The sequence below is a fragment of the Mobula hypostoma genome (genome assembly GCF_963921235.1).
Source record: "Mobula hypostoma chromosome 8 unlocalized genomic scaffold, sMobHyp1.1 SUPER_8_unloc_5, whole genome shotgun sequence".
Lineage (NCBI taxonomy): Eukaryota > Metazoa > Chordata > Chondrichthyes > Myliobatiformes > Myliobatidae > Mobula > Mobula hypostoma.
Window position 1 is genome coordinate 82,556 of NW_026948128.1, and position 13,775 is coordinate 96,330.

Consider the following 13,775-nt stretch of genomic DNA (forward strand, 5'->3'; position numbering starts at 1 on the left):
ATCTTTTTCTTTTCACATATCTATAAAATTGATCCTTTGGAAGATCAGAATAGTAATCCATGCGTGGAGCCAAGAGATGGATATAGAAGTGAAGCAAAGCAGCATCAACTTCGTGGACGCTATACAGATTATAGAGGTGGTGTTTGCTGACTTGAGGCAAATTAGGCTGGACAAAACCCCAGGGCCTGACAGGGCGTTTCCTGAGGGAGGCAAGTGCAGAAATTGTAGGCGCTCTAGCAGAGATTCTTAGCAACAGGTGAGGTACCAGATGATTGGAGGATAGTTCTGATGTCCTGCTGTATAAAAAAGGATCTAAAAATAAACTGGGAAATTATAGGATATATGAGGATTTGGATAGACATACACTGATTGGGAATAGTTAGCATCGTTTTGTCCACAGCAGGTCGTGACTGACCTCTTACAGTTTTCCAAGAAAGTTGAAGAAGGCAAGGCAGTTGATGTTGACATAGACATTAGCAAGGCATTTGACAAGGTCCCACATGGATTGTGGGTCAAGAAGGCTCAGTCGCTTGGCATTACAGTCGAGGTAGTAAATTTGCTTTGTGGAAGAAACATTTTGGCCTTTATAAATCAGAGTATTGAATACAGGAGATGGGATGTTGTATAAGACGTTGGTGATGCCTTATTTAGAGTATTGAAACCTACCTACAGGAAAGATGTAAATAAGGTAGTAGATGCTTGCCTCTCTAAATGGAGACCTGTGACTAGTGGAGCGCTGCAGGGATCATTGCTGGGGCCATTGTATATCAATGACGTGGTTAATTGCATCACCAAGATCAGTGGTGTAGTAGACAGCGAGATTATTGTGGCTTGCAGCAGGATTTGGATCAGTTAGAACAATTGCAGATGGAGCTTAATGCAGACAAATGCAAGGTGCTGCACTTCGGTAGGTCTTACACAGTGAATGGTGAGGCACTGAGGAGTGCTGTGGAACAAAGTGATCTGGGAATACAGGCCTAATTTTTGAAAGTGGCGTCACAGACATATCGGATTGTAAAGAAAGCTTTCAGCACATTGGCCTTTATAAATCAAGAGTACTGAGTACAGGAGATGGGATGTTATGCTGAGGTTCTACAAGACATTACTGAGGTCTAATTTGAGTATTGTGTGCAGTTTGTGTCACCTACCCACTGAAAAGATGCAACTAAGGTTGAAAGAGTACAGAGAACATTTACAAGGATGTTGTCAGGATGTGTCATAAAGATAGACTATGTTTGGGTTTTATTCCTTGGAACACAGAGGGGAGATTTTATATTAGTATAGATAGGGTAAATGTAAACAGGCTCTTTACAGAGATTGGGTGCAACTACAACTAGAGGTCATGGGATAGAATCAGATTTATTATCACCAGCATGTCATGAAATTTGTTAACTTAGCAAGCAGCAGCAGTTCAATGTAATAAAGGTATAAGTTCAAGGGGAATGAGGGGAAACTTCACTCAGATGGTCATGAGTGAGGAACGAGCTGCCAGCAGAAGTGATGCATGTGAGCTCAAGTTCAACATTTAAGAGATTTAGATAGGCACATTGATGGTAGGCGTATTGGAGGGCTATGGTCCCAGTGCATATCAACAGGAGGGAGTACTCAGTTTAAAAGGTTTGTACAGACTGAATGGACCAAAAGACCTGCTTCTGACAGAGATAAGGGTGTACAGCCACAGCAGGAATTGATATACTTTCAGAAAGCACAAGAGGTCAGAGGCCTTTAGGTTAGTGCAATGCTTTATGGCGCCAGCTATCGCCAACTGAGGTTAAATTCCTATAGTCCTGTAAGAAGACTGTACATCCTTCCAGTGACTGCACAACTTGCCTCCCACAATCCAAAGGCCCACATGGCAGGGTTAGTAAGTTGTGGGCATGGTGATATTTATGGGCTGCTCCCAGCGTAATTCTCAGTGTATGATCCGTTTTTTTTGAAGACATTGTTCGGTGCGTGGAACTCATTGTTGGTGGTAGTGGTAGAGGCAGATTTTAAGATTATTTAAGAGTCTCAAGGTAGGCACATAATGGGCAGTGGATCAGTGCTGCATTGTCCTACCTCAGGTACACCCAGGTGATGTCTGCTGCTGTAGTCCATCACTTCAAGGCTCCATGCATTGCACATTCAGAGATGCGCTTCACACCAGTATTCTAACACGTGGTTATGAGTTACTGTCACCTTGAATCAGTTTGGCTATTTTCCTCTGACCTCATTAACAAGGCATTTTCATCCATAGAAGTGCCACTCAGCTTTTTTTTTTGCACCTCCACCCCCCTCATTCTCTGCAAGATCTAGATGGGTGTATCTGAAAATCCCAGATACACAAACCTGCTTGTCAAGCATCAACAATCAATTCCTTTGTCAAAGTCTTCAGATGCTTGGTCTGGAACACAACTGAACTTCTTGACCACGCTTGCATGCTTTTATGTATGGTGCTGCTGACAAATTTTCAGCAAGAGATTTGGCTGGTGGGTAATTCAATACTGTGAAGGTAGATGAATGGCCGATGCTTCTGGCAAGGACCCCGTGTCAGTATGGGTTGTAAAGTGCTCCCAGTGGTTGGGGGAGGCAACACTGGATAAGAGTGTAAACACAAAATAATCTGCAGATGCTGGGGTCAAAGCAACACACACACAGGCTGGAGGAACTCAGCAGGTCAGGCAGCATCAGTGGAAATGATCAATCAACATTTCGGGCCGGAACCCTTCATCTGGATAAGAGCGCATATTCAGGGTGAGAGAGAGCAGGGTGGTTGAGACTGAGAAAGACAGGCATTGACACATCACATTCCCACCAACACCACCCCTACCCAATTCCAGCCTTGACCCACACACCAGCGGACAATTTACAGCAGCCATTTAATACAATAACCCAACATGTCTCTTCTTTTGGGATGAAGGAGAAAACCTTGGTGGTCAAACGACAAACTCCAAACACAGGGGGGCGCCAGAGGTCAGGATCGCACCCAAGTCTCTGAAGCTGGGACCCACACAAGATTACTGGCACTGGTTGAAATGAACACAATAGTGGCAGAAAGTTGAGCTGAAGGATTTTATTTTTCTTTGAAGTATGACATGCAGATCTCTCAATGCTTCTTGCTGGCTGCTGCAACCTGCATGTGAAAAAAAAGACTGTCATCTGCACAGACATCAAGTCCTCCCACCTTACAAACCCCGCTTCGCCAATGTGCATTTAGATCATACCCTTCTTTCCGTGCACCAGGCAGTTTTGGGGCAGGACCAAACGGCAGAGTACAGGACCGGTAAGAATGACTTGGATGAGAACAGAGGGGAACCTTTGACAATGAGAGAACTTAGCCAAAGAAAACACACTGTATGCAATGTTTAGGAAGTGAAAACCAAACAGAGGCCTTTGGTTAGTGCAACACTTCACGGCGCCAGCTATCACCAATTGGGGTTAAATTCCTACAGCCCTGTAAGGAGACTGTACATTCTTCCAGTGACTGCGCAACTTGCCTCCCACAATACAAAGGCATACATGACAGGGTTAGTAAGTTGTGGGCATGGTGACATTTATGGGCTGCTCCCAGCATAATTTTCAATGTAGGATCATTGATGCCAAATGACCATTTCAATGCAAGTAGTATTGTAGGAAAAGCAGATAATCACCACATGGAATGATGGTATTGTGCCATTAGTGAGCCTTGGCTGCAGGAGAGGGAGAGGCAGGACTGGCAGCTCAATATTCCGAAATTCTGCTGTATTAGATGCAACAGAGCAGGAGGGATTAAATGGGGAGCGGTGACATTACTACTCAGGAACATGTCACAGTACTCGGTCAGGACAGACTAGAGAACTTGTCTAGTGAGTCTTCATGGGTGGAACTAAAGAATAAGAAAGTTATGACAACATGACCCAGCAGTCTATGGATTTAGAAGAACAAATTAGTAGATATTGCAGAGTTTTATGGTAGTTGATTTCACATTTCCACATATTGACTGGGACACCCATACTGTAAAGCACTAGATGGGGTAGATTGTCAAATGTGTTCAGGAAAGTTTCCTTCATCGGCATGTGGAAGTCCCAATGAGTGAGTGTGTGATACTTGATCTGCAATCATGAATGAGACAGGGCAGGTGACAGAAGTTGTGTGGGTGAACACTTTGCACCGAGTGACCAAATGCCATTAGTTTTCATAACAATCATGTAAAAAGATGGGTCTGGTCCGTGGGTTGGAGAAATGCCAGTATCAAAAAATTCAGGCAAGTATCGATTAGGACAGGCTGTTTTCTAACAAATGTGTACTTGATAAGTGGGAGCACCCCCCCCCCCCGCCCAGAAGGGAAATAGAAAGATGTACATGCCTGACAATAAAAGGCAAAAGCAACAAGCTTAGAGAACCTTGGTTTTCAAGAGACATTGAGGCCTTGGCTAGAGGAAAAAAAAGATGCATTGCCAGTATAGGTGGGTAAGAACAAACAAGATGCTTATGGAGTACAAGAAGTGCAAGGGAACACTCAAAGAAATCGGGGGGTGGGGCGCAGGTAAAAGGTGGCACGAGATTGCCCTATCTGACAAGGTGAAAGAGACTCCAAAGGATTCTACAAATATGTCCAGAGCAAAATGATCGCAAGGGACAAAATTGTTCAGAATGGTAATCCATGTGCAGAGCCAAAAGAAATAGGAACATCCTAAAATGGGATATTTACTTAGGAGACAGACCGTCTATAGAAGCAGGGCAAAGCAGTAGCCAGCTCATGAACCCTACAGAGATTACAGAGGAGGTGTTTGCTGTCTTAAGGCAAATTAGAGTGGATAAATCCCCACAGCCTGTCAAGGTGCTCCTCCAGACCCTCTGGGAGGCAAGTGCAGAAATTGTAGGAGCTTTTTACATCACCCTTAGTGACAGGTGAGGTATTGGGAGGATAGCTAATGTTCTGCTGTATAAGAAAGTCTCTATAAACCAACCAGGAAAATATAGGTGGGTGAGCCTGATAACAGCTGTGGGCAAGTTATTGGAAGGTTTCAATAGACAATAGGTGCAGGGGTAGGCTATTCGGCCCTTCCAGCCAGCACCACCATTCACTGTGATCATCCACAATCAGTTCCCCGTTCCTGCCTTCTCCCCATATCCCTTGACTCCGCTATCATTAAGAGCTCTATCTAACTCTTTCTTGAAAGCATCCAGAGAATTGGCCTCCACTGCCCTCTGAGGCAGAGCATTCCACAGATCCACAACTCTCTGGGTGAAAAAGTTTTTCCTCAACTCCATTCTAAATGGCCTACCCCTTGTTCTCAAATTGTGGCCTCTGGTTCTGGACTCCCCCAACATCGGGAACATGCTTCCTGCCTCTAGCGTGTCCAATCCCTTAATAATCTAATATGTTTCAATCAGATCCCGTCTCATCCTTCTAAATTCCAGTGTATACAAGCCCAGTCGCTCCAATCTTTCAACATATGACAGTCCCGCCTTCCCGGGAATTAACCTCGTGAACCTCCGCTGCACTCCATCAATAGCAAGAATGTCCTTCCTCAAACTTGGAGACCAAAACTGTACACAGTACTCCAGGTGTGGTCCTGCATGCCCTTTCAGTGACTTATGAACAAGGACACCAAGATCTCGTTGTACTTCCCCTCTTCCTAACTTGACACCAAAGAGTAATCTGCCTTCCTGTTCTTGCCACCAAAGTGGATAACCTCACATTTATCCACATTAAACTGCATCTGCCCACTCACCCAACCTGTCCAAGTCATCACGCATTATCTCAACATCCTCCGCACATTTCGCACTGCCACCCAGCTTTGTGTCATCGGCAGATTTGCTAATGTAAAATTTGCAGACCAGTCGTAATAAATCAGACTATTCAGTACAGGAGATGGAATATTAGGCTGAAGTTCTATAAGACATTACTGAGGAGTATTGTGTGCAGATTTGGTCATCTACCTACAGGAAAGATGCAACAAACTTTGAAAGAATACAGGGAGAATTTACAGGATGTTACCAGTACTGGAGGACATGAGTTACAAGGAAAGACCGAATAGGTTAGCACTTTATTCCTTAGAACGCAGATTAAGAGATTTGATAGAGGTATACAAAATTTTTAGTCATACAGGTTGGATTAATGCAAACGGGCTTTTTCCAGAGGTCGAGTGGGAATACAGTTAGAGGTCCTGGGTTCAGGGTGAAAGGTGAAAAGTTTAAGGGGAACATGAGGGGAAACCTTCATTCAGAGGGTCATGAGTGTGAGAAACAAGTAGCACGTGCGAGCTCACTTTCAAAGTTGCTGCCACCTGACAAAGCTTGCAGTCACCAGACAAGGGGAGTCAAAAGCCTTACCTGTCCAGCGATCCGATCCAAGTCTCTCTGGCCCTGTGGAGTCAGCCTCCGACCCCTGCAGTAAGGAACGGAGAGAGCGTTACCCAGACTGGTTCCAGTTATTGACCAACACAAAAGCTAACCAACCAAGTCCATTGCCACCAATGGGCTCCAGAAAGAGGTCCGGTTCCCACTTGCAGCAGTTCATCACAGTCTCCACAACCAAGCTGGGACTGATCAGAAGCCAGTGTGGCATAAACTGCCCCACAATTAAAGGTCTCACAGGATACAGGAGGTGATCTCACGAGGATATTGGATCCAGGAGAGAGGTATGATGGAGGCTCTGTCCTGGGAACCTGAAACTGCTGCCCTCCACATTATGAACTGGGGTGAGAATTCTTTGGCACCAAAGGTTGGGAATCCTTGGAACAAGCCCTAGAGGGGAAGAGTGGGATGATACAACTGGGTTCACAATGGGCCTGAATCTGGTGTTTACAGGATTCACTGGCACAAGATACTGTCCAGTTCACAGTACAAAGACACCATTGCAAGCAACACATACAAAATGCTGGAGAAACTCAGCAGGTAAGAGCATCTATAAGTATAGTCAAATGTTTCAGACTGAAACCCTACTTAAGGACTGGAAAGAAGGGGAGAAGAGAAAGTAAGAATCTGGGAGGGAGGGGATATGGGAAGAGGTAAGGGCTGAAGGAAAAATCTAATAGGAGGGGACAATGCACTGTGGAAGAAAGGGAAGAGATGAGAGGGCAATCAGAATGGAAAATGGGGGAAAGAAAAGAGGGGGGAGTGGAGAGATTACTGGAAGTTGGAGAAATCAATGTTGATGCCAGCAAGCTGGAGATTACCCAAATGGAAAATGAGGCCTTGCTCCTCCAATCTCATCATGGCAAAAAAGGCTGTAGACAGAGATGTCAGTATGGGAAGTCAGCTTGAACTAGATGCAGCATCTGCAGATCTTCGTATTTGTGGTGGAACTGCAGAATCTCGTAGGTTTACGTGTGCCATCTACCCCTCCGCTCATTCCCACACAATGAATCTGTAACTTTACATTTTCTTCATTGCCAGGGAAAGGACAAATACAAAGAACTGCATCCCATATCCCAGTGGTAGTATTTTTGAATGACATAACCAACATTACTCTCCCTCCCACTCACCCAGTTCTTTCTTCCATGCCTCTTTATTCATCCTACCACACCTTGCCAAATGCCTCCCTACGCCAGTTCCAACCACAAACCCCTCCCCCCAAATCATCTGTAATGGCATGGACAGGGCTGATTCACCAATAGAAGGCAGACAGCATTTCACTGGTTAACAATTAGTGAAGAGAAGTGCCACTGGAGTCAGGGCTGAACCAGCAGCTGTCCACAATATACATCAGCAATTTGGAATAGAAAAGCAGTGTAGCCCATTTCAATTTGCCAAAGTCAGTAAATTGAGTGGGAAAGCAAATTGTGCAGAGGATGCAGAAAGTCTGCAGGATAGAGATAGGTTTATTGAGTTGGCAAGGGTCTGGAAGAGGGAGTAAAATGTTGGTAAATGGAGTGCTTGTGCATAGGTCACAAAAGGTTGGTTTGTAAGTGCAACAGGTCATCAAGAAGGCAAATACCATTGAGAAGGGAGGTTATGTTGCAATTGTACAGGATAATGGTGAGGCTACACCTGGAGTGCTTTGTGCAGTTCTGGTTTCCTTACTAGAGGAAAGATATACAGGTTGACCACCACAAATCTGGAATGATTGGAACCTGTGCAGTGCCAGATAGTGATTCTGCCAAATCACAGGTGGTTTTTGATTCACTGTCAGCAAAGAATTGGAGCAACTTTCCTTCATATCATAAACTGTGAAAGATGCACGTGCTTTTCACAGACACAGCACTGTCAAGTTTTTTCAGAACTTCCACCTCACCTGTACAGATAACGTATGCCGTTTATGCTTTATGTGAGAAGCACTTTCTTTATTCAATGAAGACATGATAAGCTACATACAAAATAAATGCAGAATAACAAAGGAACAACTTGCTTCTTTTAAAGACCATGCAAACAGCTAATGCTGCTTATGGCCCCACCAAAACAGTAGCGATGGTTTGGCATGGCGACACAGGAAATTTGAAATTAGGCTGGTGAAAATTATGCCCGAAGCAGTGGTGGAACAGGATTACTGATTGCCAGACTTGAGGTGTTTAACCTGGACTGGCTTTGCAGAAGGTGCAGAGGAGGCTCACCAGGTTGATTCTGAAGATTAGGGGGACCGACCAAGTCCCTGGGACTATGCTCGGTGGTATTCAAAAGAAAAGGGATCTCAGAAAAAGAATTAAAGGGACATAATATAAAGACATGTATGTTAGCCATTTCCACTGGTGGGCGAGACTAGAATGAGGAGACAGACTCAAGATTCAAGGGACATGAGGAGAAACTGCTCTTCCCAGAGTAGTGAATCTGTGGAATTCTCTACCCAGGAAAGTGGTATATATATTTCGGAGAGAGAATTTGTATAGCACTGGAATTAATGGTTATGGGAAAAAGGCTGGCAGATGGAGCTGTGTTCCCAGGCAGATGAGTCATGATCCTATTGAAGGATGGGTCAGACGGTCAATCCCTGCTCCTCATTCTTATGCATCACTCAATGGCAATCCTCTCATCACGGACCACCCCTCTCTCACAATCATCCACCTTTCTCATCTAGTTCCACCAGTTTCTGTCCCATCCCACCTAGTAGCACACTGGAAATCTCTTCCCCCTCAATCCTACCCTGAGAGGTTCCCTCACACCTCCATGGATGCTGCTCCACACCCCCAGACCGTCTTGGGAACGGATCACCTATACACACCAGCTCTCCATGAGATCAGAGGAAAATGGACCTCCAAGCCTTGTGGAGACCATATATCCTCCCCATTCCCACCGGCCACTCACCCATTGGGATCTTTTTCCACCATCTTCAATCCCTCGAGTGCCTGTAGCACTTTCCTAGCGACGGACTTGGAGCCACGGCTGAAGTGGCTCGGCTTCACGCCGTTGCGCTGGCGGCCCCCGTAGATCTTGGTCATGGCCCCCACGCCAACGCCGCCCCTCAGGTACAGGTGACGGACTGTGGAGGCTAAGGAGATACAGAGAGAGAAGATCAGGGGGCAGAATGTCAATACCGTGCAGCAAGCAATATCCAGGAAAATTGGCTATTTGATTCTACAGCACTCCCAAACCCAACAGGAGTACTCCCCACTTCCTGGATGTGTGCAGCTCCACTAACTCCCAAGCTCAACACTGCCTAGGACAGAGCAGCCTGCTCAATCAGAACCCCCTCCTTCCACCACTGGCACACAGGGAATGCAGTGTGCAGACCACGGTTACCTGCCAGAACTATTCCAACAGCCCCTCTCTACCCAGAGAGTTGAGAGCAGCAGGGGGACACCACCACCAACCCTTACTACTCAAGAACCCATCAACCTGTGTTTAACTTGGCTTGGCCAAAGCCGTTGTAAATGAATTTCAGGGAACCACCTCAAGCCTGTTCTGCAATGGCACCTCTTTAACCTGAGCACCACCCTCTGGTCCTAGACTCCTCGCAAAAACCTCTTTCCTGTGCAGCCTTTGCATGGATGTCAAGGTGGCAGGGAGGATGCGCTGTGCTGATTCACACTCACCAGCTCGGGTGTAGAACCAGTTCTCGTCGTAAGGAGCCAGCTCCTTGTGTTTACCCAGTTTCACGGTGTCAACCCAGTCGGGGACCTTCAGTTTCCCAGACCTACAAGAAGAGATGTGACAGTGACAGATCCTCAGATACAGTATGGCATTACAGGAATTGACACAAATCTCTGCTGGCTCGTAAACCTGTCAAAAAGCTTGAAATCAGATACTGTAGCCTGACGTGCACCATCGTGAACTGTGATACAGAGAAAAGGTAACTCATGCAAACAAAGTGGGGATTCCAAAGCAGTAAGATGCCAGAAGCGGTTTCACAAACCAATATGTTGCTTATCCATCATCAGGAAGCGATCACAGTAACTTTATTGGCTGAGATGGTGGAGAGAACATTTACAGTTGCTAATAAACCTCCATAAGGCCACTCCTCAGCAGCCTATCCATGTCCCCCACGAAAATAAACAATCTATCCTGGTAACTACAGCCCTCCATTTCAGGCAGCATGCTACACCGTGTTGTCACCTCTCCTCTGTACTCCCTTGCAGCCACATCTCTGTATGACACTCCCCACCTAGTGATTAAACATTCTCAACCCTCCTGAGAAGACTCCAAAAGTCACCTCTTTCTGCAAGAGTAAATTCCGAAGCACTTCACATTGAAATGATTGTTATTGACACACCCCGCCCCCCCAAAAAATATCTGGTATTCCAATAGTTCCAAAATCCTGATGATTGGAATTGCTACCAGTCCATAACGTGAGCCAGCGGTCCAAACAGCCTGTAAATCACCTGCCCTGATAAATTATACAAATATGCAAAAAGCAAATTTCTGGAAACATAGCTGAAATCCAATCTGCTGGATTAATGGACTTTTAAGTCTATGTCCCCTTGTTTGATACTCTTTGGTTAAGTTTATAGTTACACTCTCACACTACATTTTTAACAGTGTGAAAGGTCTCCCATTGGGTCCTGCAACAAGATTCATCGATCGAAGAATATATATAGCCCAATTCTTGGTGTGAAGAGTGGGATAGAAAGAAATCAGGCACTTAAGCAGAGCCTGTAGTCAGGAATTTAAAACAGTAAGAGACTTCAGAGAAAGACAGAATTCCTCGTGCATGTTGGGGATGCACCTCAAGCACAGACGAGGATAGAGTGGGGAATCTCTTGGACTTTTTCCCTCCCTAACGCCACCAAAGACAACTTATACCCCAGCTATCAGACTCTTGAACAGACCTCTTGTATGAGAAGTTGGCCTCGACCTCAGAATCTACCTCGGCCAAGTCAGAAGCAACTGAGACATGTCAACATTGAGTCTGCTTATATTTATCTCCGATTATAATCAAGATCAGAACAGAGGGATTTAGGGAGGGAATCACAGAGCTCAAGGGCCAGGCAGATGAAGTACGGTTGTCTTCAGAATGGGATTGAAGGACTGCTGTACAGAGGTGCAGGGACCAAGAGGACACTCCCCCCTCTCTTTGATCCAGATCACCTACTTCTTCAGAAAAGCTCCCAGGGCCCGGACAAACTCCTGCTGGTTCACATCCTTCACCGTCACACCCGGCATCTGTGAGAGAGAAAGCAGTCACGGCGTGAGGGAGAATCGGCAGCTAGCCCAGGGAACACTTTCATCCCCTCCCCTCCCCTCCGTTCTCTACTCTCTTCCCTTGCAGTTCTCATTCTCCCTGTCATCACTGCCCCCTCCTTCTGACAATCCCTGTGCTGCCGCTCAGTTGCTTCTTCCATTCTCTCTACCTCCCTCACTATACGGGGACAGGAACCTCAATTCTCAAATCTTTACTATCCCACAGCCACTCCTTCCATCCCAGTCGCGATTCAACTAGGCGCCCTTCCCATCATTCCCTCTGAACCACGCTCCCTCCTGCCCCTTCCCTCCTACCCATACCCCAGCCACCCTCACCCTTCCCCTCTCCTGCACCTTCCTCCCACCCATACCCCAGCCTCACCATTCCCCTCCCTCCTGCCCCTTCCTTCCACCCATACCCCAGCCACCCTCACCCTTCCCTTCTCCTGCACCTTCCTCCCACCCATACCCCAGCCTCACCATTCCCCTCCCTCCTGCCCCTTCCTTCCACCCATACCCCAGCCACCCTCACCCTTCCCTTCTCCTGCCCCTTCCTTCCACCCATACCCCAGCCACCCTCACCATTCCCCTCCCTCCAGCCCCTTCCTTCCACCCATACCCCAGCCACTCTCACCCTTCCCCTCTCCTGCCCCTTTCTTCCACCCATACCCCAGCCTCCCTTACCATTCCCCTCCCTGGTCTCCCATTGTGCTTCCCGTTTAACCCCTCACTCCGCAGGCCCTTAGCTGCCCATCGCCACGCCGAGGCAAAACGTTCATCCCGTCCGCACTTCCTCACGTTCCCTGCGCTGTCTCTCTTCCCTCCAGCCCCTTCCTTCCACCCATGCCCCTTCCTTCCACCCATACCCCAGCCACCCTCACCCTTCCCTTCTCCTGCCCCTTTCTTCCACCCATACCCCAGCCTCCCTCACCATTCCCCTCCCTCCAGCCCCTTCCTTCCACCCATACCCCAGCCACCCTCACCCTTCCCTTCTCCAGCCCCTTCCTTCCACCCATACCCCAGCCACCCTCACCCTTCCCTTCTCCAGCCCCTTCCTTCCATCCATACCCCAGCCACCCTCACCCTTCCCTTCTCCAGCCCCTTCCTTCCATCCATACCCCAGCCACCCTCACCCTTCCCTTCTCCTGCCCCTTCCTTCCACCCATACCCCAGCCTCCCTCACCATTCCCCTCCCTGGTCTCCCATTGTGCTTCCCGTTTAACCCCTCACTCCGCAGGCCCTTAGCTGCCCATCGCCACGCCGAGGCAAAACGTTCATCCCGTCCGCACTTCCTCACGTTCCCTGCGCTGTCTCTCTTCCCGTCAGAGATCCCTCCACCCCCCGGCGCTCCCTCATTCCTCCCGGCGCGCTCTCCCTCACCCTCACTCCTCGGCTCCGCGCGTAGAAAGACCGGGCCTGGGTTCACCCTCAGCATTTAGCAGGGGCACGCCAATCTCGCGGCGCTTCAGATATCGCGAGAGTAGATGCACCACCACGATCCTATGACATAGGGCAGGGAACGACCGGCTGACGGACATTTTGGTAAAGACCAGGAGGACCGGTCGGCGCCCATCTTGATCCTGGAGGCCCGATATTGAAAGCCATGTTGGTGAGGGCGAAGGGTCCAAGGCAGAGCCACAGGAAGAGACAACGTGAATTTATATGGAACCTTTGGCAAAAATTATAAGTTGTACCTTTGATTGAAAAGAAGTACCAAGAGTATTAGTTTGACCCACAGCTATTGCTACTGTGAAAATCTTAGTAGAACCGACAGTATGTTTAGAAATTTACGGTAATTTTTAAATTGGGGGCACTTTTGACTACTTGAAATTCTTGAAAATGAAATTTCTTTAAATTCTATTTTATCTATGTTATAAGCTTTATTTTACGCTTTGTAATGAAGCATTAATCAACCATTAAGATAACTTTAATATCTGAAGGTGTTTCTTCAGGGTTTTCACTGGTGAGTGTTATTACCATCGAAATACTGAATTCAATTTAAAATGAAAGTATAAAAATTTCAAAGTCAATCCTGCAAGTAAAAATCATACCCTTTAATAAATTTGTTTTAACTAATGTTTAAGAACATTCAGAATATATTTTGCGACACATTGTAAGCGTGTCAATATTTTCATTGGCTAAACAACAAAATGTTTGTTTATGAATTAGACTATTGGAATTTTAAGCCTTTTTGACTGAATGCTGATTTTGGCATCAAGGCACTTGACTCCAGCAAATTAAAAACACATTCTTACAGA

General features: G+C 46.8%; 1 protein-coding gene across 1 annotated transcript; it reads right to left on the reverse strand.

Moving 5' to 3' along the window:
- Window positions 1-3,037: 3,037 nt before the first annotated feature.
- rps19 (ribosomal protein S19) lies at window positions 3,038-12,981 on the reverse strand. The gene is made up of 6 exons (XM_063039038.1): window positions 12,898-12,981; window positions 11,429-11,499; window positions 9,933-10,033; window positions 9,205-9,388; window positions 6,298-6,352; window positions 3,038-3,112 (listed from the first exon to the last, which is right to left on the reverse strand). Exons 2-6 carry the CDS (start codon window positions 11,497-11,499, stop codon window positions 3,086-3,088), a joined length of 438 nt encoding a protein of 145 aa, XP_062895108.1. The 5' UTR covers window positions 12,898-12,981; the 3' UTR covers window positions 3,038-3,085.
- Between the last annotated feature and the right edge of the window lie 794 nt (window positions 12,982-13,775).